The sequence below is a fragment of the Scardinius erythrophthalmus genome (assembly GCF_964197995.2).
Source record: "Scardinius erythrophthalmus genome assembly, chromosome: 2".
Taxonomy (NCBI): Eukaryota; Metazoa; Chordata; class Actinopteri; order Cypriniformes; family Leuciscidae; genus Scardinius; species Scardinius erythrophthalmus.
This window is the reverse complement of record NC_138222.1, coordinates 290966-317851: the sequence shown is the minus strand read 5'-3', so window position 1 is coordinate 317851 and position 26886 is coordinate 290966. Positions and strand designations below refer to the sequence as shown.

Below are 26886 nucleotides of genomic sequence, written 5' to 3'. Positions count from 1 at the left end.
ATGGCTTGCAGATGTACTGCATACATAGTTGTCATTCTTGTTTTTTTTTAGTATTTTTTTACAAAGACATCTTTTTTTTATGTATCTCAGAAGACTGTGACTTAACTATAGGCTAATGCTACCATTAGCCTTTTTAAAATAAAGCACATCATTTTTATTCATATTAAAGTGTCATGTCAAAATTACATGGATGACAAGTCGTTGTTCTATGATCAAGAAACGATATATAAAATAATATAGCCTACATTTTTTATTTTATTTTTCAAAATGTTTTCGGTTGCAAACATAAATTTAGATTGTGAATTAATGTTGGTATTTGCATTTCAGCTTCACTTGTGTTCCAGGACACCCACCCCATAGCCCAAAGACAAAGGATGAGTCAGCTAGAAGAGCAACAAAAGTTATTTAGGTTTGTGGGCAGCACACCAATACAAGTCGGGCGTGACAGCGAAGTGTCTGCCTTATATTAAAATAATTTCAGTGAAATTAAATTCCTTCCATTAAAATCCAGCTGAATATTCTACCCCCAGGTGGCGTGTGTACGCTGAGGGCACACCTCAAGTTATTGATTGCGACACTGAGCTCGCTCTGCCGCCTGAAGTCCGATTCTCTTACACAAAGGAAAACGAGTTTTACTCCAGTGCAGCAAAGCAGTAAGTGACCAAGTCGTTTTAACCCTCCTGTAGTGTTCATGTCTTTGTTACACACTGTTCAGTGTTCACGGGTCTGCTGGACCCATTATTGGGTTTTTAGAACAACACAACCATAAGAATTTAAGGAAACAACTGAACAGACGTCAACTCTATTTTAATATTAATTACAAGCAATATGGACAGTATGCATATTCATGGTTAATCTTTGCCGTATAGGCTTCCTCTTCCAGATCACAGTTATTGGTAGCATCAGCAGGTTTCCATCAGTGTAGTTTCACTCGAGATGAAAATGAGGGAGAAAACAGATTCTCGTGCTTAAAATACATCACTGTTGCAACTGTGTCTGAGAGTTGGTGTAGTTTCGCACACTACACAGCATCTGTTTTTCATCGGATTAACAGATTTTTACCATGTTTGCCTTTTCTCACCTACGATTTACACATTTCTGTTGCATCAGGATTCCATGGACACAAGCACAACAGGAGAGATGAGTTATATTGGTAATGTAGAGGCAATGTCAGATTACTTTGGAGTATGCTTTATTAAAAAATTAACTGCAATAATTCCTCAAGGATTTGCCATGTATACTCATCTAAGAGTAGGCTAGCCAATGTAATCGTAACTCGAGAGACGCATTTAGAGAGTTCATAATTAGTGAGCCCACGACAGCTTAACCATTTCACCATTATTGTTAGGACAATGGACTGTATCAATGTTTTCTGTTTGTAGGTTAGCCTAAATATGGTGTGTTTTTTAGTGATAAATTGCACTGTGGAAATGCTAAATATTTATAGCTAGATTTAATTTTAAGAATGCTTTAATTAAAAATGAACTGTGGTGATTTAAAAACATGATCCATGCATATACAGTGTATTTTGCATGGAAGTGGATGGCATTCACAAAATTACTTTGTCTTCTTGAAGACAGTAATAATATAGTAATATCTAATAGTAACTTCAAAGATGCTCACAACTAAAGCTAGGATGGACCATAGGTAGTATACCAAGGCTAGTTACACTATTAATGTTTGCACTGTGTACCTGTGTATTCTGTGTGCAGGTTAGCTGCTCTGAAGCTAACTGGATTAGCTGACAGCAGAAAATCGTGGGAAAGCATCAGCCAACTGGAAGCAATCATTTGTGGAAATGGAAACAAAACCATTGGTAGTCATCTTAAATGAATGAACTGCTCTATTACTGTCTGTACTGTAGCATAAGTTCTGACACAGCATGCTTTGCAGAATACATTCAGGAGCACTGGGATGAGGACGAGTTCTTTGGCTACCAGTTTCTGAATGGCCTCAATCCCATGATGATCCAGCGCTGCTCAACTCTGCCCGTGAATTTCCCCATCACAGATGACATGGTCAAAGGCTCACTAAGAGGGAGCAGCTTGGAGCAGGAGATGAAGGTACGCTACTTGCTCCTGGCAATGATGGGCGAGTTCTTCTCGAGATTTGGAATGACTGGGGTTGGTTTGCTTTGATTTTGCCTAATTTCCTGGGTTTCTTCATTATTTGGTGTGGTCTACCCCCATACCCAGAAAGGGAACATCTTCTTGTCTGACTATAAGATGCTGGACGGGCTGGTGGGGAATGTTGTCAGTGGCAGGCAGCAGTATCTCACGGCTCCCCTGGTCCTGCTGTACTGCAACCCTCAAGGCATGATGAAGCCCATCGCCATTCAGGTGCGTGTCTTGCATCCGAAGTGCAGAAATCCACGGGTTATGAATATAACCTCTGCTATTTGAGGGAGAACACAAGACATCACGCTGTATGGGATATCGTTTATTAAATTAAATACAGATGAATAAATCTTGAAAGATGAGGTAAAAAAAAAACAAATTATTACAAAGAAACTGTTATGATTCATGTCTGTGTTCCCCTGTCTTGTCCCATGGTTAGCAGTTCCCTGTTATGTTGATTAGTTTCCCCAGGTGTTTCTGATTAGCCACGCCCTCTTGTTATCTTGTTTGCCTCTGTATTTAAACCCTGTGTCTTGTGTCAGTGTTTGTGGGTGAGCCGAAAAACCTTTTGTCCCTTGTGCGTTTCCGTCTGGAATTTGCTGGACAGTGCGGTGAATCGGCACGGAAGCGACCTGAGCGGAGTTTTGCGATCAGGGAAGAGTTCTACCAGAAAGACTCGGAAGATAAAGTGATGTAACAAGCATATTTTTATTGGCAGCCCAGCAAGCATTGTAAAGTTCTTTGGCGTAGGCCCCGTCCATAGTTCGTAATCCGAGGGTAGCGGATCTGCATCTCCTGCCTGAAGACGAAGGCAGGGGCGCAGCAGACCCCCCTAGAAGGTATAGACAGGACCATCCTGGTGGTGGTGGGGAGGGTGGAGGTTGATGTCGCGTCGGCATCTGCGAACTCAAACTTGAGTATGTACCATCTTTTATACAGAAAGTATAAAGACGTGATTGGATAGAGATGAAGGTAATAATGACGTAGTGATTGAGTCTTCCTGGCAGAACTTAGCTAAAGCTTCCATTTCTACCAGAAAGACTCGGAAGATAAAGTGATGTAACAAGCATATTTTTATTGGCAGCCCAGCAAGCATTGTAAAGTTCTTTGGTGTAGGCCCCGTCCATAGTTCGTAATCCGAGGGTAGCGGATCTGCATCTCCTGCCTGAAGACGAAGGCAGGGGCGCAGCCGACCCCCAAAAGTAGGTGGATTAAGATCCACCAGGACGGGGCCAGCCTCCCCCCAAAATTGGTAGATGAAAAGTATACGCACCAGTCGTGAATCCTGATGTTCCTGAAAGATAGGAAAGGAGTTACCATAGTCAGTATGAACGTTAGATGGATTTTTTTTTTTTTTTTTTTTTTTTACTTTTTTTTTTTATTATTATTTATCGAACGTAAACAGCCTTGATAGACCACGCAGATATAGCCATGTTAGGCCAGACATATACAGGCCTCGATAGACCACACAGATATAGCCACGATAGGCCGGACATATACAGGCCTCGATAGACCGCACAGATATAGCCACGATAGGCCGGACCTATACAGGCCTCGATAGACCACACAGATATAGCCACGATAGGCCGGACATATACAGGCCTCGATAGACCGCACAGATATAGCCACGATAGGCCGGACATATACAGGCCTCGATAGACCACACAGATATAGCCACGATAGGCCGGACATATACAAGCCTCGATAGACCGCACAGATATAGCCACGATAGGCCGGACATATACTGGCCTCGATAGACCACACAGATATAGCCACCATAGGCCGGACATATACAGGCCTCGATAGACCACACAGATATGGCCACGATAGGCCGGACATATACAGGCCTCGATAGACCACACAGATATAGCCACGATAGGCCGGACATATACAGGCCTCGATAGACCACACAGATATAGCCACGATAGGCCGGACATATACAGGCCTCGATAGACCACACAGATATAGCCACGATAGGCCGGACTTCTGATTTGGCGGAGAATGATTTATGGTATTCGTAGAATAATGTACTGCCGTATCGTTGATTGAAATCTGCCATCATGGCTAGGTACAAATCCAGCTCTTCCCTTCGATCTGGGAAAACCTGACACAGAACGTCTCTAAATATGCTGAAAGCAATAACGAATTCTGCGAATGTCAGATTCCGTTGTAATCTGGGATCGGAAGTTTTTAACAGGACTGCCACGTCACCGCAGTCAACCACCTTCCTGTCAGCCGCAGGCGAAGGAAGCAAAAGTGAAGCAAGGTTTAAATCTTTACCTTGAATGATGTTTGTTCTGATGTGAGGAGACACCGTAGCAGCGGCTGGAGAAACAAAACGCCTACCGAATAGCTGGGCAGGGGCTGCTGTCGAAAGGTTAAATGATGAATTTTCAGGTGGAGCGGAAACGTCTTGAAATGGAGTCTTAGCAGGTTGGAGAAAAGTTGACGGAGCTGAAGAGGTAGAAGCGAAACTCGGAGGATCGCTTAATCCGCTGGCAGAAGGACGAAATTGGGGAGTTACTGCGAAGTTGATTGCCGGATTCGGATCGTTGGAGATAGCAGCGGAGTGTTCGAACTTTGACATCCTCGATTCGAGCCCTTTGACAGTTCGGGAGAGGCTTTGGACCGCTTGGAGAAGTTGAGAATTAAATCCGTCAGGCTCGGTGATGTCCGGATGAACTGGTGCCCGAACGTGCGGCGTGGTTCTTTTACCGGGATATAGTGACGAAGATTTAGCTGTTCTCTTTCTGCCGGCTTGCTTTGAATGGCCGGGCGCTGAAGAAGTCGCGATATTAGTGACGGACTCCGGTGGATTGACCAGAGTATTTTGGGCGAGAAGAAGAAGATCCTCTCTGGATAGACCTTGGCTGATGGGAATGCCGGCTGATTCCAGAGTACTGTACATGTCCTCCGTAGACCACGCTGCCCATAGCGAGTCACGGCATTGGAGGCGCGTGCTGCGCCGTGTTGGAAGAGGAGAGGGCGGAACAAACTCGTCATCAGAGTCTGAGTAGTCGCAGACGATTGGGGTATCGTTAGACATGGTTGGTTCAGCAGTGAACGCGAGCAATTGATGTCGCGTCGGCATCTGCGAACTCAAACATGAGTAAGTACCATCTTTTATACAGAAAGTATAAAAACGTGATTGGATAGAGATGAAGGTAATAATGACGTAGTGATTGAGTCTTCCTGGCAGAACTTAGCTAAAGCTTCCATTTCCGTCAAACTGCCGAGTGCATGCCTGGCCGGATTGTGGTGAATCTGGATTGTGGTGAATGGTCACAAGACGTGATTGGATAGAGATGAAGATAATAATGACGTAGTGATTGAGTCTTCCTGGCAGAACTTAGCTAAAGCTTCCATTTCCGTCAAACTGCCGAGTGCATGCCTGGCCGGATTGTGGTGAATGGTCGGAGAGATGGCAGAGGGAAGTGATGTGTCAGGAAGTGAAATCGGAATGGAAGTAGGTGCTGGTGGCGGGGAAAATGAAAAAGATGGTATATGGCATACTCAGAAAGTTAGGCGAAAACGTAAAAAGACTAGAAAGTTAACTGAATCTTCCCAGTATGATAAAGCTGAGGTACACAGTGCGGGAGTAGCAGAAGTAGCAACGGAGTTTAAAGTAGTTGTGAAATTGGTTAAAGAGGGCGAGTCGTTTAATAAATGGAATCCGGTTAAGCTTACAAAGGAGATAAACACACTGGTTGGAAAAGTGAAATGTGTGAAAGTCTTGCGGGACGGGTCTTTGTTAAAGGGTTACTTCAGGATTTAGCATTAAGCTTTGTATTAGTAGAAAACCTGTAGTATTTTCGAATTACCATGCTTTCCCCCCTCATATCCCCCTGAGAGGAGAGATTTATGTATTTTTTGTCTGGAAAAAATCCTCCGATGACGCAAAAATCGTCATTTTGCGTCATCGGAGGATTTTCTGTCCAGAGGCTAAAGACTACAGCCAGTAGATGGCGTTGTTCCGCATGTTTTCAACCCGCCCATACAGGGTGGGATCTCACTCACAGAATGTACACAGTATCAGCCGTCTTTCTTTGGAAGCTAAGCTAGCATGCTCTTGTTCTGTGGAGAAAGCCGAATAATAGGAGAAAGCTGAGTAAGTAGGGGTTACCATCTTCCTTTTCCCGGACTTGTCCGGCGGGCGAGACTGTTAAAAATGTCCGGGATTCGGCTTTTGCGTTCTGCGGTCGCCATTCATTGTTTACATGCACACCTCTCGTTTCAATCTAACTTAATTAATTCCGATCGGTGAATCTGACTGTAGTGTTTACATGAACGCTAAACAAGTGATCGGTTGATGTGCGCTTTACCCTTGCTAAGAAAATTTCCGCTCCTCCGTGAAAGATACGAGACACGGCGCGTCTCAGTAATGAAGCCACCGGCCTCGCGCCGTTCTCCCGCAGCCGTCAGCCTCGTCCTGCTCGCCACAGTAAACATGATGAATGGCGACTGTAGAACGCAAAAGCCGAATCCCGGACATTTTGGGTCTCTAAATCCCTGGCAAACTCATCACTTACTTAGGCTAGCCTTGTTGTTTTCAACTGTGCTCTCTAACCGGTAGGCGTGGCCTCCTAAGGCAGCGAAGCAAGTGCATTCTGGGAGTTGTTGTCTTTCATCCACATAAGCCAAAAATACATTTTCTGGCTTTTCTCAGTCTAGAAAGCTCCAAATTCAAAAATTTCTCCACATTTCTTCTACTTAAATGACCTATTTTAAATACACATTCATCTTCCCAGAGGTGAAGTATCCGTTTAATCATCTGTAATGATGCCAAACACAAAGAGAGAGCACTCAGTTTGGGTGAAAATGTGAGTGGAAAATTGCTTGACAGTGGAAAGTATTTGCGTGGTGTCATTACAGGCATTCCACCTGAAGTCCCAGTCGAAGAAATTAAATCCAATGTATCGGGAGGAAAGGTTGTAGAAGTTAGACGACTAAAAATGAACAGAAATGGGGAAAGGAGTGATAGTTTTTCAGTCATGTTGAAGTTTGAAGAGAGGGTTCTACCAGATAAAGTCTGTGTTGGTTACATGAGTTATGGTGTTCGGCCGTTTATTCCTCCACCACTTCGATGTTTTAAATGTCAAAAGTTTGGACATGTCGTAGCAGTATGTAAGGGGAAGCAAAGGTGTGGGAGATGTGCCGGGGATCATGAATATGGGAAATGTGAGGAAGGAGCTGTCTTGAAATGTTGTAACTGTGGAGGTGAGCATAGCTAGGTGAGGATGTACAGTTAGCAAAAGAGCTGAAGAGGTACAGAAGGTTAAAATCCAAACTGGGGTCTCATTTGCGGAAGCGGCTAGGAAAATACCTGCTCAGCCAACTGTACAGGTGAATAAAACAGCGGCTGTAGAGGCATGTAGTTCTGCTTGTCAGGGATGCAGTAAGATCAAAGAAGATACTCTACTCATGAGAAAATATGACTTTGTTTTGTTCATGGTAGAGATTATTAATTGTACTGCTCAAGCTGAAAGGAAGACGGAAAAAAATCTAATAATTGTAAAAGCAGCGCAGAAGTACCTCGGTTTTAAAAATACTAGCTGGGAATTAGTGGAAGAGAGATTAAATGAGAGTCAATTTTCATCCCAACCTCAAACATGGAGTGGTGTACCGTCTGTCTCATGATAATTATTCTCCAGTGGAATGCGAGAAGTCTCATTAGCAATGGTCAAGAGTTTAAGAAGTACATCTCTGATTTGGGAGATAGGCCCCATATAATATGCATTCAGGAGACATGGCTCAAACCTCAGTTAGATTTTATTATTCAAGGTTACACAGCAATAAGAAATGATAGGAAGAATAGACAAGGTGGGGGAGTAGCAACATTTGTTCAAGATGGTATGAGGTACAAAGTTGAAAATATGGGGCAGGAGTATGAATCAGTAGTTGTTAAAATCTGGATAGGTAATGATCAAGTTTCAGTGGTTAATTTTTATAATCCTAGTAAGAGGTTGAGTATTGAGGACCTAGGTGCTGAAAGTAGACAGATTCAAGGAAAGATAGTGTGGTGCGGTGATTTTAATTCTTATAATGTATTATGGGGAAGCCTGAATACAGATTCAAATGGTGTGATTATTGAGGAGTTCCTTGAATTGAATTCGCTTGTTTGCGTTAATGATGGTAGAGGTACAAGATATGATTGCTGTAGAAACACAGAGAGTTATTTGGATTTAACATTTATATCGAGTGGAGTGGCAGGTATTTCATCATGGGAGGTGTTAAGTGACTTACCTATGGGTAGTGATCACTTCCCATAATTGTAACAGTTGGAATTGATGTAATTAAAGAGGATGAAGTGCGGGTACCAAGATGGAGGTTAGATAAAGCCAACTGGGAATTATTTCAAGTTTTAGCTGAGAGGAAGTGTGGTGAATTAGATGAAAGGTGTTTTAATGATGTGGAATTACTTAACTCTGAATTTGTGTCAAATATTCTTCAGGTGGCTGAGGTCTCAATTCCAAAGACTGGTGGAAGAGTACTTAAAAAGTCTGTACCATGGTGGAATGAGCAGTGAAGTGCTGCAATTAAAGAGAGAAGTAAGGCATTTGAGCAGATAAGGAAGAATCATACACTTAAGGCTTTAGTCCAGTATAAGAGAGCGCAGGCTGTTGTTAGAAGGACTGTTAGAGCTGCAAAAAAGGCTTTCTGGAGGGAATATTGTAATACTATTGGGAGAGAAACTAAGTTGTCAGATGTATGGGGAGTTATTAGGAAAATGAATGGTGTAAAAAGGAATTATTCTATACCTGTTTTGCTTCGTACTGGGCAGACTGCTGTTAGTAGTAAAGAAAAAGCAGAGTTGTTTGTAGAGACTTTAGTTAAAGTACACAGTTCTGAGAAATTGTCAGACACTGCCAAGTGCTGTAGAGAGGAGGCTTTGGCTGAAAATCCAGGAGTTATCGTTCGGAAAAGAATCACAAGTCGGGATCTTGATATGCCTTTTTCAATTTTTGAACTGAAGAAGGCTGTCTCTAATGTGAAGCAATCTACACCTGGCAAGGATGGTATTTGCTACTCTATGCTTGGACATTTAAGTGACAGGTCTCTTAATGTGGTCCTGAAGCTTTTCAATCTGGTTTGGGAAACAGGAAGAATTCCTGGTGTGTGGAAACAGGCAGTCATAGTGCCAGTGCTGAAGCCTGGTAAGAGTGCAACTGACCCTTCTAATTACAGGCCCATTGCGCTTACCTCGCAGTTAGGGAAAACGATGGAGAGAATAGTAACAGATAGGCTGACATATTATATGGAAAGTAAAAACTTGTTCTGCCCTTTTCAAAGTGGTTTTCGTAAGGGAAGAAATACGATGGACGCAATTCTATGTTTGGAGTCAGAAGTGAGAAAAGCCCAGACGAACAAAGAAATAGTGGTTGCTGTCCTTTTTGATGTAGAGAAAGCTTACGATATGTTGTGGAAGGAGGGATTGTTGATGAAGCTTGAGAAACTTGGTATTGGAGGTAAGCTTTATAATTGGGTACTGGATTTTTTTATTTGGAAGAGAAATTGAGGTTAGAGTTGGCACGGCCTATTCTAGTACATATGCTGTAGAGAATGGTACACCGCAAGGGAGTGTTTGCAGTCCAGTACTTTTTAACATAATGATAAATGACATTTTTGATCGAATTGACGGAAGTATAGGCAAGTCTTTATATGCAGATGACGGAGCCCTTTGGGTGCGGGGACATAATCTGAAGTACCAGGAAAAGAAGATGCAGGATGCAATTGTGGTGGTGGAGGAATGGGCTAATAAGTGGGGCTTCAGAATGTCTGTTGCTAAAACCCAAGTTATTTGGTTTTCAAGACGACATAAAGACATTACATTAAAACTTTATGAGCAAAGGTTGGAACAAGTGAGTGTTGTGAGGTTTTTGGGAGTTATATTTGACGAGAAACTTACATGGAAGCAGCATATATGTTCAAATTAAGTGTAAAAAAGTTAATAATTTGTTGAGGTGTTTGTCTGGTCAGAACTGGGGAGCTGCAAGAGGAGCATTGTTGAGGATTTACCAGTCTCTCATGAGGTCTTCCCTTGATTATGGCTGTTTATCATATATGGGAGCAGCTGAAAGTCACTTGATTAGGTTGGACAGAGAACAATCACAAGGGTTGCGTATTTGTTGTGGAGCTTTTAGATCGTCTCCTGTTGCTGCTTTGCAGGTTGAGTCTGGAGAACTTCCGATGCGGTTAAGCTAATGTATGCGTACTGGGTCAATCTCCAGGGTCATAGCTGTGTTCACCCAGCAAAAGCTGTGTTGCAGGATTGTTGGGAACATCAGAAGTCTAACTACTATAGCTTTGGGTGGATTGGAGATATTAAAGCCCAGGATGTAGGCCGGACGCAATTTAAGTTCAGTTCGACTGTACCATGTTCATCCATACCTCCATGGATGTTTGTTATGCCAGTAGTGGACTTGCAGCTACAACTGGCATTGAAAAAGGAAAGTAGCGGTACCCCAGAATGGCTTGTTGTTCAAAATTGTTTTGAGCAGTTTAAAGAACACCTTGTACTGTATACTGATGGGTCTAAAGATCCCAACAATGGCAGAACAGGAGCGGCAGTGAGTATTCCACAATATAACATCAAAATTAAAAGAAGAACTTCTGATTATCTTGCAGTGTATACTGTGGAACTCACTGCCATTGCTTTAGCTCTTAATTGGTTGCTTATGAATTGTATTGGGGGCATAAACAAAGCTGTAGTTGCCTCAGACAGTCAAGCTGCATTATTGAGCATAAAAACAGGAAAGTCATGCAGACTAGATCTATTATACAAAATTGACCATATATTGTTTCAGCTGCTTAGTGAGAATGTTTGTGTTCAGTTTGTCTGGGTCCCTGCCCATGTAGGTGTTGATGGAAATGAAGAGGTGGATATTCTAGCTAAACAGGCCTTGAAATTGGATGTGGTTAACATCAATGTCCCTCTGTGCAAAGCTGAAGGGAAATCTATTATTCAGAATAAAGTGATTGGGATGTGGCAAGAGCAGTGGGATAGTAATGACACTGGCAGACATCTTTACTGTGTGCAAAGAAATGTGGGAGGGGGTAGATCTAGGGATGGAAGTCCGAGAGAAGAGGCAGTGCTGACACGTTTAAGGATTGGCCATTCAGGTCTCAATAGATCTTTGTTCCGTATAGGGAAACATCAGACAGGAGTTTGTGATTATTGCGGACAGCCAGAAACAGCTGAACATGTCCTAATAGAGTGTAATAATTACATGGAAGAGCGTAGTTGTTTAACATCAGTCCTATATAAAGAAGGGAAAGCGCTTACTTTAGTTAATCTATTAGGATATGTATCTAAAAGTGTTAAAAATCAAGTTATGAGGTTTCTCAAAAATACAGGGTTGTTCTACCGTATTTAATATGAACATATTTATATCATAGGTATGCGCATAGGTGAAATTCCCTCTGACTATTCTCGACGACCACACTCCTGTCCGGTAGATGCACCTTAAGTTGGTCTGCCAACCGCCAGTTAAATTCTAAAAGAAGAAGAAGAAGAAGAAGTGTTTGTGGGTTCTTGATGTTGAATGTTGTTTTGTTCCTGAGTCTTGATCTTGAGTCTATCTGCATCTGTGAAGTTCTGGGTTTATTTAATAAAGTGCTGCATGTGGATTTGGATCCTGCTTCCTCCTTTGATTCTACCTCATCGTAACAGAAACAAAGTAAAGGTGAAATATGATGTACAACTGAAGAGTGGGCAAACATGTCTGAATGATTAAACATTAAATAAACCTTTTTTAAAATGTTAGTGTCTTTATAGAGAAACCATGGAAATCCTTTCTCATTTTCTTAAAAGAGAGACAAATAATAACCCAGATTGCCAATAACCCATTTTCACGGATGTTTAAATTTTATCTGCACAGTTAAGGCAAAAGCCCAGCAAAGACAATCCCATCTTCCTCCCAACGGATTCAAAGGGCGACTGGAAACTGGCCAAGCTCTTCGTCCGAAACGCAGAGTTTGGCGTTCACGAGGTGGACTTTCACCTGCTGAGGACTCACCTGCTGGCGGAGGTGTTCACTGTGGCCACATGGCGCAATCTTCCCTCTCCACACCCTCTCTACAAGGTATTGAATCTGTCGCGCATGAGTTGGTTTGACGTGTGAACGGTGAGGGCTCATAGAACAACAGGGGTGTAAACAACAGAGAGAGAGAGAGATTAGACCATTTGTCCTTTTACCTCAATACAATTTTCTTACAAAAAATTCATTTCATAAATTAAATTTCTATTTCTACACATTTAAAAACAACATTTCATTTTCTCCAATTTGACAAAGTACTCCCCCCACTGACCAAATTTCAGAAAACATTACAATTTCACTGATCAATTTATAATATGTATACTCTATCTTGATTCTAGCAGTTATCATCCCTTTTAGTACCATTTCAGCATTAATTGGACCTATACCTAACATTTTATCTTTTCTAGTTTTCCATATGGACAACTTAGCTGAACCCAACAGAAAATTCAGTAAACATTTCTTCCTCCTTTCTTGACCACTTCTTGACTCCCCAAACTTTATAAAAACTTGTGTTAAAAAAATTAAACATTCCCTCCAACCTAAAACAATCAATAAATAAGTGATTAACCGTTTCTTCTAAGCCACAAAATAAACACTCTGTCCCCACTGCTGGATTCAGGTGTGCCACGTGTCTGTTCGTAGCTATAGCCCCGAACATCAGTCTCCACTGCAAGTCTGCAATACGCTTTTCAACAGGCAACTTATATAGAGCCCTCCAACATGCCTTAAAATTTGTCCCAAACACATCTGACCACCTCCAAGTCTTCACTCCTCTTAGCACAGTCTGATGCGTAACTTTTACACACGTTACATAGAGTTCTTTCTACTTAATATCTTGAAAACTCAACTGTTATACCAACTTGAGTGATGAATCTAATTCCGTGACGAAGCGACAGCAATGGCGTTCGCACATCCAGGTGTGATGCCATCCTTGTATTCGCCACGTGAATACTAATTCCACAACGCGTCAACTAACCTCAAACTAAACTTTACTACTAGATTTAATATTAGATTTAAATTAGTGCTGGGCGGTTTACCGGTTCATACCGAATACCGGTGTTTATTTTTGTTACGATATGAATTTTTAATATACCGCAATAACGGTGTATGTCGCTTTAATCGGAACGCGGCGCTGCGCGACACAGTCTCACCCCTCATTTACAACACACGTCTGCGGCGCATTACAGCTGCGACAAGGTTTTATTCCGTCCTCCACTCGGTGCGTCAAAATAGACTAGGCGCCTATATTTAGCGAAGCGGCGCGGAGAGCCGCTTCTGGGAAGCTTCGATCTGAAACACAAGCATTGACTAGAATGGGCACGAGACGTGTGGGGGTGAGAGTGTCTTTTTTCTCGCGGCGCGCGTGTTTTTATACTGTATTAACGTATCTGAAGTGAACTGACGGTCTTTAGAAAAGTTTCTTTGGTATTACGATTGAATCTTTCTTTATCTTTCCTGATAAAGCAGTGTTTATGAGCGTTGCTGCTTTGTGTACAGCCGTTACCGGGGAAACCACTGTTTCTGCCGCTCCTAAAGCGCGTCCTGCTGGCACCTCTTTGTAAACAGCCTTGCAAACCTGTATTATTAATATTAGTGTGGATTTTTTCTATAATATTCACTCATGACAATAAAATAGGGCATTATAAGTAAATCTACTCCAGTATTTCCTCTCTCACTCAGTAGAAAATGTGGTTAACACCCACCATGCTTAAAAAAAAAAAAAAAAATGGTAAAAACCGTGAAACCGGTATAATTTAGAAAAAAAACGTGATGTTGATTTTTGGTCAAACCGCCCAGCACTAATTGAAATATCAAAATCAATCGAAAAAGAAGTGAGAAAGACAATAGAAAAGTTTAGTACCTCTCCGTAAAACCCCTCACCACCACCCCAAATGCTCCCAGCGTGCACCGGAAGTGAGAGAGAGAGATTTGATTTTTAGCCCACACTTTTATTAATTCAGTGACAAAGACCCATCATTGCATCATCACAAAAACAATCAACACAGCAAAAAGCTCAAAGTTAAATCTCCCTCAAGCACAGCACAACAAACCTCATTGAAACACCACTGTAATATAAAAGTTCCCAAATCTTGCATCTCCTTATAATACTTAAACTTAACTGAGATCCTAGATCTAATGAATGCCTTAAACAACAATACACTATCCTGGCAATGCATATTTTGAATCACGTTTTTCCTTGAAATATATATTGCCATTTTTGCTTGGCCAACTATAAAGTTTATAAACTGCCATTTGAATCTTTGCTTGCGGTTGTATCCTGCCCCATAGATGAAAACCTTTGGTGTTGTTATGCCGGCGGCTGAAGCAGATTGCAGAAGCAGAATCCAATTGCAGCAGAATTTCTTAAAGAAACTCAAACGTTAACAAACTCAGACAAAGACTACAAACGTAGCCAGAGACTCAGGAACGGGAACAGGAACAGCCAACATACAACGTCAAGAACTCACAAAGACTGAAACAAGACACAGGGCTTAAATACACAGACAGACAAGTCATATATTTTAAACCAATCAACACTAAACACTTATAAAAAGACAGTGTGGGGAAAAACAGCAATAAAGAAGACAAAAGCTCGAGTGTACAGGTACACACAGGTGTACAGGTACACACACACAGGTGCTAAAATGCACACACTCACAGACAAGAAATTAAAATTCATTCATATATTTTATCTTCGAAGAATGTGAAGGCAGGGAATACAAATCTCTTACTTTTCCTTTTGTAGCTCCTCTTTCCTCATATCCGGTACACGCTCCAGATCAACATCATGGCCCGGAATCAGCTGATATCCAAGGATGGGGCCATTACAATGGTATGTATATGTCATGGTTGCAGAGGCACTAACACCATGTCCTAACCAGATGCGATGCAATAAGATTCCAGCGACAAATTGTTTGTCTATCCACACTAGACGCGACACGACTGGGAGATACGTCAATCTATCGAAACCCACAGCCAATCAGAACAGCGTGTGGGCGGAGTCTCACAGCAAGTGCACAGCACTAGAGAGTAATCTTGAAGACAATAGCAAGAAAATTTATAAGTAGCTACATAATCAAATTCACAAATATTACACCATTTAAACTTTATTAAAAATACATAGGCTACTGAGTTACTAAAACAATCTTTGTCAAAGAATACACTTGTTTGTTCACAGTTTGAACATTCTTGTTTCCATTTGTTTAATTTCAAGACCTGAGGTGAATTATCCATTGTTGCTTTTCAGCTACAAAGCTGGAGCACTAAATGATATTCAAAGTCACATTGCATGCTTTTAACATAAATAATAAAGCACATAAACAGCACATGAGATTATCATTGCCACACTTTGTGTTTGTGATACCTCTCAAGTTCATCACCACGCACATACTTAAGCACACACCTCGAGTCTCATAGTTGTCTGGTCTCGTACTTCAGTCAAGTCAAGTCAAGTTTATTTATATAGCGCTTTTCACAACATAGGTTGTATCAAAGCAGCTTCACAGCATTAAATTAGAACAATACATCAATGTTTGTTTCTAGGGGAACGTCCACATTTGGTAATGCTGATCAATAGTATCGTTGATTGATTAATTAAATTAAATATCCCCAAATATCCCCAACTGAGCAAGCCAAAGGCAACAGTGGCAAGTAAAGACTGATTACCCGTTGTAACAGAGAGGCAGGGACGAACCGGAGAGAGAATCCACATGCAAGCTCTACTTTAATAACAATACAAACAGGTAATACAGCGCAAACAAAGAAACTCAGGACAGGAACATGGTACAGCAAACAACGACTGACAAACCACAAGAGAAACACAAGGACAATTTATACAGACTAACAAGGTAACAAGAGGGTGTGGTTGATTGTCATGGGAACATACGAGGGTAACAAAGGGAACTGACAAGACACACCTGGAGACTAATCAGCATGAAAAACTACAAAACATGGCACAAGACAGGAAATAACACAAAAGTCCTCACACAAGACATGAACACAGGCTGAGATCGTGACACCTGTATATTCTCTGCATATTGTATGTTCCTGCATTCCAAGTCTCACTACTCCTCGCCTCGTGTGTGCTTCCCTGTGCTCTACCTACCTGCCTCCTCTTCGTGGGTCCTCACGAGGTGTGTGCTCCTCATCCCACTCTGAAGTCACCACCCCCTCATCTTCTCTGCATCGTCCATGTTGCAGTAAAGTTCCAAGCCATTCTCTTCAGTGATTATCTCCATTGACATCTCCCATCTATTTCCACTGATTTCGCTATACTGCAATAAACCCTTTCTTGATTATATTCCATCTATCTGAGTCAATCCGTTACAGAAGACCAGACCCACTTTAATGCAGCATGAGTTCTCCAGATCCTTTTCAGGAGATCGTGGACGGACTCATCGCTTCCACAGCCACAACATCCGCCATTCTGCCAGTCCCATGGCCAACCTGGCGGCCTACTCTGGCTCGGCGGAGAATTGCAACGGATTCCTTTTACAATGATCACTGGCTCCAGAGATGCAAACGCAGCGCTTTGCCACCAATCGAGCCAAGATTGCCTTTATTATATCCCTGTTGTCGGGACAAGCTTTACAGTCGGCCGAAACTCTCTGGACTCAAGCAGGACCCGTAAATCAATCCCTGGATTGTTTCACAAGGCACTTCCCTGAGGTCTTTGGTCGACCACAAGGAGATTCAACCATTGGTGAGCAACTATATCATCTTAAACAGGGGAAGGTAGATGCTGTTTGAAACTTGTCCACAACCATCAAAGAACTCCAGCGCTTCCTCGGTTTCTCCAATTTCTATCGATGCTTCATCAAGAACTTCAGCTCCATCGTCTTCCCATTACCAAACCTCCTGAGAGGCAAGCCCAAGCCTCTGTCCTGGTCTCCCTCAGCCACACATCAGTTACAGTACCTGCAAACATATCTTGGGAGATTCTTAAAAAAAATACAAAATGGATCTTTAATGTTTTCTGTCATGACTGACTTCTTTAACAATCTACTCTTTTACTAAATTTTGTATTTTTTATTTAAATTTTGGGGAAATTATTATGGGATTTGTGGTGACAGAACTTAGTTTTTACAGAAGCCTTTAAACTAACTATATGTCATGTCTTCTCTCCATTAATGATACTACTCTTAGTATGCAGGAGTAGGTGGAGAGTCATTGGAAAAGTTGCTGAAGCGCGCTACTGCCTCCCTGACCTACAGCGCCCTCTGTCTTCCTGATAACATCTCTGAGAGAGGACTGGAGACTGTGCCCCGCTACTACTACAGAGATGACGGGATGAAACTGTGGAATATCATCAACAAGTATGACTACCAGTGGAGTTTAGTCTAGTGTTTTATTTAAAGGCATTATGATTTTATCTCTCTCTCTCTGTGTGTGTGTGTGTGTGTTACATAATACATCCAGTTTTTAGGGCTGAACTAATGCATCCTGGTGCACTTTGATTTAAATTTCAACAAATATAGTGTCAATTATACAGGTTCATGGGTTTAGTCAGTAAGCACATGCTGCACATGTTCTGTGTTGTAAGTCGCTTTGAATAAATTCCTGCTTAAGAAATTAATGCAAAGCAAATCTACAAAAAAGTAAAGCTGTAAATATGTAAACCTGGAAAACATTTGACTGAGGTTGCTTACAGGTTTGTTGCAGCTTTCTTGCAATTCTACTATCAAAGTGATGCACACGTGCAGAAGGACACAGAGCTGCAGCGCTGGATCAGTGAGATATTCACCAATGGCTTCCTGGGAAGAGATTCCTCAGGTCTGTTATCAGTCCGTTATCAAGGCTGTTGCAGTTGAAGTTGCTGCAAGTGTGATTTCTGGTGGAATAAATAAAGTAATGTTACTCCAACAAAGGTTTCTTTTCTTTTTATTTTGTGTTCAGCTCAGTATTTGCACAGCATAAGATAGACATATTTGCTTTGAGGCACAACCTCTTTTGTAAACCCCACTGTAATTGTTTTATGGAAAATAATTGAACCAAGTCAATAGTCAAAAGTAGTTTGGTTTATGGCTCCACTCTCCATTTCAGTTTTTGTGTGTGTGTGTGTGAGTGTCTATGTATAAACATCCTAAACTGAGTTCCCCACAGAAACAGACTTTCATTCTTCTTCCCAGGAATACCAACATCTTTTCAGACATTGAAAGAGCTTATCAAGTTTGTCACCATGGTGATCTTCACTGCATCAGCCCAACATGCCACTGTAAACAGTGGACAGGTCAGTTAGTACAAGTCAATTCACTTCCAATCACACAGAGCCATTAAAGCTGCAGTCCGTGATCCTAATCTCATACACTTTTTCTCAAATCCAGCGAATTGCTCAACACATTCCTCTAGCTGTACATTCAGTGTCAGGTGTTCATGTGTTTTGATTCATGTATATAGTTCTAGTGTTTTGCGGTCTGTGTGTTAAGCCACACTGTGCAATTTTGGCCACGATTTGGCCATCTGAGACTAATTTAGCAAATCCTAAAAGATTCCTCTGATCCTTGGCTAAACTCTGAAGTCTTTGATCGTTAGTTTGACATGTTCACAGACAGATGATTAATGACCGTTGCGATCACATTTTACCTCAGATGAAATTATTTCTATGTCACAAGATTTGAATCTCAGTCCTGCAGTGTGACTTCCCTATGACGACCGTCAAATTGTCTTTGTTTTTCAAGACAAGCCATGACCAAAATTAACGTTAGAGATTTCTTTGTAGCCACCATTTTAATCCCGCCTGTAATGCAGCTCACATCACCGAACGTGTCATTGATTGATCAACTGAGATCTTACAGCGATCTTACATCAACTAATGTTCATACAGTCTGACAAGCAACAATCGTAAAGGACTATTATAAGGAGATCAGCAGAAAAACCGAACACAGCCGTTACAATGGCTTTCAAGTGTGTGAATAGTGGTTGGAGCTTTGCCTTCATAAAGCGGCACCGAACGGCAATTCCATTCTTAAGACTGTTGACTTGTCACCAGATTTGTGTTTAAAGGGACACTTTACCCATTTGCATGAAGCTTTGTCTCGTTAGAAACCCAGTCATATTTTTGAATGGTCGTGCATTATTCCCTCATTTTCCCCTGAGACGGGAGAAATTCGGATTTTAGTGTTGCAGTTCCTGCTTATAATGATTCTGTCACCTATAATGTCATTCTAAGCAGGAAGTCCCATATCTTTGTAGAGGGGTTGAGACTACAAACACCCGTTCCTCATTCTTCCAGGGGGTGGGACCCACTTACGCTACAGACCTCTTACAAATCAGTAGGTGGGACTTTACTTGTAGAAACTAAAAGCAATATCCACCATCTTGTTTGGAAGCTAAGCTAACAGGCGCTGTGGAGCCAGATGTGAAGTTACGACAATGGCAGAAGGTACTCAATATAATATAGAAGAAGAGGATTTTGAAAGTCTGATGCTCGAATCAGTTGTTCGTGGCTATCTTTACGAGCCGAAATATAGCGAAGAGCAGCTGGGGCTGATGGAGGAACTGTCACGGTTGATGAATTCATCGACTCTTCCTTGCGTGTTGTGTGTGTGTGTGTATGAGCGTGTGGGCGTGGGCGCTGATTATTCTCCGGGATAATCAGCGGCAGGTGATCCTCATTCCCAGTGGCTATTTATACTCACCGTGTGCGCTTTGTGTTTGTCAGATCGTTGTTTTGTGGATGTTCTCCATTCAGTTCCAGTTCCTCGTCTACTTGTGTTTCCAGCCTGAGTTCCGTTTGGATGTTCGTCATTGCAGATTGTCTTCTTTCTTCACGTCTTGTCTTCACCGGGAATTCACCTCACTCATCTGACCTTGCTACCCTGAGTTACCCACGCAAGCTTGCGTTACCGACGCACCCTGAGCTCTCTCTGAGGATCGTGAGAATCTTCTGCATTGCACCCTGAGTTTCCCGGAGGACCGTGAGAATTCTGCATTGACTGTGTCTGTTCCCGGTTTCTTCCTACACGCTCTGAGTCTGGATATATTGTCTAATAAACTCCAGTTTTACTTGCAAATGTCTCCTCGATTACTTGCCGTCACAGAACGATCTGACCAAGATGGAGGCAGCAAGCAACCCCGAGCTCGCGGATTATTTCGCTCACAGCTCTGCTCGCATGGAACGGCAGCAGGAGCATCTCGCCGCGACCGGTCGAGCAGTGCAAGCGTTGGTAACACAGGTGTCAGGGCTCACCCAGCAAATACAACAACTTGCGACGCCCGCTGCGCCAACCCCACCGCCTGTTCCCCCCACTCCTCCCACACCTAATCGTCCGTCAGAGCCCCGTTTACCGACGCCAGAGAGATATTCGGGTGAGCCAAACTATTGTAGAGCTTTCTTGACCAAATGCTCTATGTTTTTTGCCCTTCAGCCTCAGACTTTCTGCACAGAGGATTCGAAAGTGGCCTTCGTGCTCACCCTGCTGTCTGGACGTGCAGCTCTGTGGGGGACGGCGGTGTGGGAGAACCAACGACCATGCTGTTCCTCGTTCGCGGCACTCTCAGAAGAAGTGAAGAGGGTGTTTGACCGTGCAGTCGCCGGGAGAGAAGCGGCTCGTCAGCTCACGGACATCGTCCAGGGTGAAAGACCAGTAGCTGACTATTCCATCGAGTTCCGCACCCTCGCTGCAGAGTGCCGCTGGAACGAGGAGGCGCAGTGGGACGTTTTCCTGCATGGGCTGGCTGACCGCATCCAACGCGAAATCTACGCCTTGGAGCTACCCACGAGTCTCAACGAACTGATTGATCTGGCATTACGAGTGGACGCTCGTCTGAGTCGTTTGGAGCAACGTACCCGTACTACTTCGGTTCATGGAGTTTTGAGACCCCCTCAGCCCAGTGGTCGGGATGCGGTCAGCCCTGTCGAGGATCACGAGCCCATGCAGGTGGGTCGAGCCCGGCTCTCTCGGGAGGAGAGGGAGAGAAGGAGATCCCGAGGATTGTGTTTGTACTGTGGGGGCTCTGGGCACTTCCTCAATAACTGCCTGGTAAAAGAGCGAGCCCAACAGTAGAGAAGAGGATTCTGTCGGGTGGGGTCTCCACTTCTAAAACCTCTTCCACTCTCCTTCCGGTGAGATTGCTGTCGGTAACTCAAACTCATCAATGCCAAGCACTCATCGATTCCGGAGCTGAAGGTAATTTCATGGACTGTTCACTTGCACATAGACTTCAGTTACCCACCATACCACTCACTAACAGGATTACCGTCAACGCACTCAAAGGTCAACAGTTACCCACAGTATCGCACTCCACCTATCAGTTAACTCTCATTACATCCGGCAATTACTCTGAAGAACTGTCATTTCTCCTCATGGACTCACCCCAGTTTCCCATTGTCCTCGGTCACCCCTGGTTGGTGCAGTATAACCCCAGGGTGGACTGGGGACTTAACACTGTTTCTGCCTGGAGCACTGAGTGTTATGCGTCTTGTTTAGTGTCTGCTGGTTCGTCTCTGTCTTGTTCTGTCTTGCAGGAGGAGCCGGTGAATTTGTCAAACGTGCCCGAGGAGTACCTCGACCTGAAGGAAGTGTTCAGTAAGTCCAGAGCTGCTTCTCTTCCTCCGCATCGTCCCTATGACTGTGCTATAGATTTACTGCCAGGTACGTCTCCGCCCAAGGGCAAGCTTTACTCTGTCTGTTCCCGAGAGGGAGGCCATGGAGAAATATATATTTCTGATTCTCTGGCATCCAAATTCATCCGACCTTCCTCTTCTCCAGCGGGGGCGGGGTTCTTTTTTGTGGGAAAGAAGGACGGTTCTCTGCGACCTTGCATTGACTACCGAGGGCTGAATAACATCACGGTAAAGAATACTTACCCTTTGCCGTTGATGTCTTCAGCCTTCGAGAGGTTGCAGGGAGCGTCGGTCTTTACAAAACTGGACTTACGTAATGCTTATCATTTGGTCCGCATCAGGAAGGGGGATGAATGGAAGACCGCTTTTAACACCCCCAGGGGGCACTTTGAATATTTGGTTATGCCTTTCGGGCTCTCCAATAGCCCAGCGGTCTTCCAGGCACTCGTCAATGACGTGCTGAGAGACATGGTCGATCAGTTCATTTATGTCTACCTGGATGACATATTGATTTTTTTCTTCGTCTCTCCAGGAACACGTTCAGCACGTCAGACGAGTGCTTCAGAGGTTGCTAGAGAATGGGCTTTTTGTCAAGGCGGAGAAATGCGCTTTTCATGCACAGTCTGTCCCTTTCCTAGGTTACGTCATTTCGTCTGAGGGAGTGCGTATGGATCCTGACAAAGTTAAGGCTGTGGTGGATTGGCCAAGTCCAGATTCCCGTAAGGCCCTACAGAGGTTTCTGGGGTTCGCCAATTTTTACCGACGTTTCATTCGTAATTACAGCCAACTAGCCGCACCTCTGACTGCCTTGACCTCCCCCAGAACGACGTTCAGGTGGTCCGAAACAGCCGAAGCTGTATTCACCAACCTGAAGAGCCGCTTCGTTTCGGCTCCCATTCTCACGACCCCTGATCTCTCACGTCAGTTCGTGGTGGAGGTCGACGCGTCAGAGGTGGGGGTAGGCGCAGTGCTTTCTCAGCGCTCTTCTTCAGACGACAAGATGCATCCTTGCGCGTTCTTTTCTCATCGTTTATCGCCTACCGAACGTAACTATGACATTGGTAACAGGGAGTTGTTGGCAGTCAAGTTAGCATTGGAAGAATGGCGACATTGGTTAGAAGGGTCGGGGGTACCTTTTGTCGTCTGGACTGATCACAAGAACTTAGAATACATTCGATCTGCTAAAAGACTCAACTCCAGGCAGGCTCGGTGGGCTCTTTTTTTCAGTCGTTTTGATTTTACTATTTCGTACCGCCCGGGTTCTAAAAACATCAAACCCGATTCTTTATCTCATATTTTTGATCCATCCAAACGCCCGTCCACTCCCGAGTGCATTTTACCGGAGACTCTATTCATCTCCACACTCCGATGGGAGGTCGAATCGAAGGTCAAGATGGCCTTAGAAGGGGTAACGCCTCTGTCCCGGTGCCCACCGAACCGTTTGTTTGTGCCGGAGGGATTACGGTCCGAGGTTATTCAGTGGGGTCATTGTTCCAATGTAGCCTGTCACCCAGGAGTAAATCGTACTAGATTTTTAGTTAAGCAACGATTCTGGTGGCCGTCTATGGCTTGCAACATTCGGGATTTTGTTTTGGCTTGCTCGGTCTGTGCGGTTGGTAAGACTTCCAATCGACCCCCAGATGGGTTTCTTCAACCGCTGTCTGTCCCTTCGAGACCTTGGTCCCACATCGCGCTAGATTTTGTTACCGCCCTCCCAAGGCAATATGGTTGTTTTAACCATAGTGGACCGGTTCTCGAAGGCGACTCATTTTATTCCCTTGCCCAAATTGCCTTCAGCCAAGGAAACAGCGGTGACTGTCATCGATCACGTCTTTTGGTTACATGGCCTCCCGACGGACGTGGTCTCTGACAGGGGATCTCAATTCGTCTCCAAATTTTGGCAGGAGTTTTGTAAATTACTGGGGGCCACTGTCAGTCTGTCCTCGGGTTACCACCCCCAGAGCAATGGTCAGACCGAGAGAGCCAACCAAGATTTAGAGAGAATGTTGCGATGTGTGGTGTCAAAGAATCCTTCCTCCTGGTGCCAACAACTTTCTATGGTGGAGTACGCACACAACTCGTTACCAGTGTCATCTACGGGCCTATCTCCGTTTGAGTGTAGCTTAGGGTACCAGCCACCAATTTTTCCTAGTCTGGAATCCGAAGTCGCGGTCCCCTCTGCTCACGCCTTCGTCCAGAGGTGTCACCGTACATGGACCAGAGCCCGTGAGGCTCTGCTCCAAGTAAGGGCGCGCACCAAGGTCAAGGCCGATCGCCACCGGTCAAGACCTCCTGTATACGTCGTCGGATCCAAAGTGTGGCTTTCTACTAAGAATATTCCTCTCCGTTCCGTTTCGAATAAGTTGGCTCCTAAATTTATTGGCCCGTTTCCTGTCACCAAAGTCATTAGTCCGGTGACAGTCCGACTCAAACTTAATCCTGCGTACAGGAGAATTCATCCCGTGTTCCATGTTTCCAAATTGAAGCCCGTATTTTATTCTCCCATTAATCCGCCGGTCCCGGTTCCTCCACCGCCGCGTCTCATAGACGGGGAACCATCTTATTCGGTAAATCGTATTCTGGACTCGAGACGGAGGGGACGCGGATTTCAGTATCTGGTGGACTGGGAGGTTTACGGTCCGGAGGAGAGAAGTTGGGTGCCTGCTAGGGACATATTGGATCAATCCCTTATTGATGATTTCAATCAACAGGTAGGTGCTTCTGGGAGCGCCAGGAGGCGTTCCTAGGGGGAGGGGTACTGTCACGGTTGATGAATTCATTGACTCTTCCTTGCGTGTTGTGTGTGTATGAGCGTGTGGGCGTGGTCGCTGATTATTCTCCGGGATAATCAGCGGCAGGTGATCCTCATTCCCAGTGGCTATTTATACTCACCGTGTGCGCTTTGTGTTTGTCAGATCGTTGTTTTGTGGATGTTCCCCGTTCAGTTCCAGTTCCTCGTCTCCTTGTGTTTCCAGCCTGAGTTCCGTTTGGATGTTCGTCATTGCAGATTGTCTTCACTCTTCACGTCTTGTCTTCACCGGGAATTCACCTCACTCATCTGACCTTGCTACCCTGAGTTACCCACACAAGCCTGCGTTACCGACGCACCCTGAGCTCTCTCTGAGGATCGTGAGAATCTTCTGCATCGCACCCTGAGTTTCCCGGAGGACCGTGAGAATTCTGCATTGACTGTGTCTGTTCCCGGTTTCTTCCTACACGCTCTGAGTCTGGATATATTGTCTAATAAACTCCAGTTTTGCTTGCTATTGTCTCCTCGATTAGTTGCCGTCACAGGAACAGAAGGCGGCTTCTGCCTGTCATTTTTGTTTGTTAAATTTCGACTACATATATGACCCACTTTCAATAAAGATAATATTCCCATGGGTGAAATGCTCCTTTAAGAGGGGCGTGACTAAAAAATTTAGAAAAACCTGTCCATATCCACTTTCCATGGCCTTAGTAATGTTAATTATGTGCTCTTGTTATTCTTTATGAATATTTGGCTTATATATCACATTTTTCACGAATTCTTTTCCCCCAGTTTGACTTTGGCGGCTGGATGCCTAATTACCCCACTGCCCTCAGAAAGCCCCCTCCCAAGGAGAAAAGCCATGCCACTGAGGACATGATCCTGGAGACCCTACCTGATGTGAGCACGACGGTGAATGGGATGGCTGTCCTGAGACTCCTGAGCAAGGACTCTGCAGACCATGTGAGTTTTACACCATCAGGGCACATGTCTAAAGACTGCAATTCAATTTCGTTGTGAAAAAGTGAACAATCTTAATGGTGTTCTTGTGAATACCATCATATTTCTCTAGATGACAATGGCTTACTTACACTGCTTTCATTCCTCTAGTTTGCATTACCTGACTGTTACATTACAAAGCAGATTAGCAAACAGTGAGCATAGTGTTGTAGTGGGCTCTTACAGAATATTAGTGCTGTCATACGCAGTGTGTTAAAAATTGTTATAAACATGTTTCTAATCAACATGCTATTTATGATTCAAATCTTAATACCCTGTCTGTAGTACCCTCTGGGATATTTCCCAGAAAATCTCTATGATGAAGAGGTCCCTTGCAAGCTCATTGAAGATTTTCAAAAGGATCTGAGAGGGTTGTCAGATCTCATCGAGGGGCGAAACAAGAAGTTGGAGCTTCCCTACACCTATCTGAACCCCAAAAATGTGGACAACAGTGTAGCCATTTGAAAGGATACAGAAGTCCTTCTTAATGCATTTGTCTTTCTATTAATAACTTTGTCAATCACAATAAAGACCAAAGCAAAAATTAATCAAAGTGTGTCATGGATGTTGGATTTCAGGGAAAATAAGTTAAATAATGTGAAAGGCACTGCTTAATGTGTGGGTTCTGAGATATGTTTTTACAACTGTGGTGTCATCTAGTGACATAAATCTACATTCCTGCAATATTAACCCTCTGGATCTAAGGTGTTTTTGGGGTCCTTAAGATGTTTTGACATGCCCTGAAATTTGTGCTTTTTTCAGTTGCTTATAAACATATTCATGGAAAAGGTGTCATTACACTCTATTCAGCACAAACAGGGCTATCATAATATGTGAGCAACAAACATGTTTGTATTTTTGAGAGAATGTTTATGCATAGTTATTGAAAAAAAAAAACTAAAAATGAAAGTTTCTGAAATAAGGCCACAAAACACATACTAAATATGTGTCCACAAGACTTGACTAATGGATGTTGTCAAGTTACAATTTCTAGTAACTATGCAGTTAATTCTCATACTGTATTTTCAGAAAGTTTTGGAATATATCCTCTCCCCAAATGTGTCACTAATAAAAAAATAATAATAATAATTTAATGAGAAGGCTTATCTTGACCTATTAAGATGTTGCTTACAATCTACCTTGTAAATTTATTTTTTTACTATATTATTAAAAAGTTTTCACATGTAAATCAACAACAATTACAATTTAACAATATTTCAAGTGTAATCTTTTTCTGTAAAAAGTATACATTTTATCATACGTATTTCAAAGTTAAGGATTCATTCATTTGAATATTGGAACAAACACTATAATAAAATCTTAGTTGATAATTCAATATACCTGCTTTATTTTTGACAAAGTACAAAACATCCCATGCTATATATTTAATATATGAGCAGAAATTGGCAAACAAAAGGT

The 26886-nt window shown here is 43.2% G+C and overlaps 1 protein-coding gene across 1 annotated transcript; it reads left to right on the top strand.

The window, feature by feature from the left end:
* The first annotated feature begins 333 nt into the window (after window positions 1-333).
* LOC308707818 (polyunsaturated fatty acid lipoxygenase ALOX15B-like) lies at window positions 334-26006 on the top strand. Its single transcript, XM_081394489.1, has 12 exons — window positions 334-409; window positions 531-653; window positions 1713-1816; window positions 1894-2063; window positions 2196-2339; window positions 11996-12199; window positions 14901-14987; window positions 17300-17469; window positions 17805-17926; window positions 18283-18383; window positions 25261-25431; window positions 25753-26006. The coding sequence occupies exons 1-12, from the start codon at window positions 375-377 to the stop codon at window positions 25930-25932; spliced, it is 1611 nt and encodes a 536-aa protein (XP_081250615.1). The 5' UTR covers window positions 334-374; the 3' UTR covers window positions 25933-26006.
* The last annotated feature ends 880 nt before the right edge of the window (window positions 26007-26886 follow it).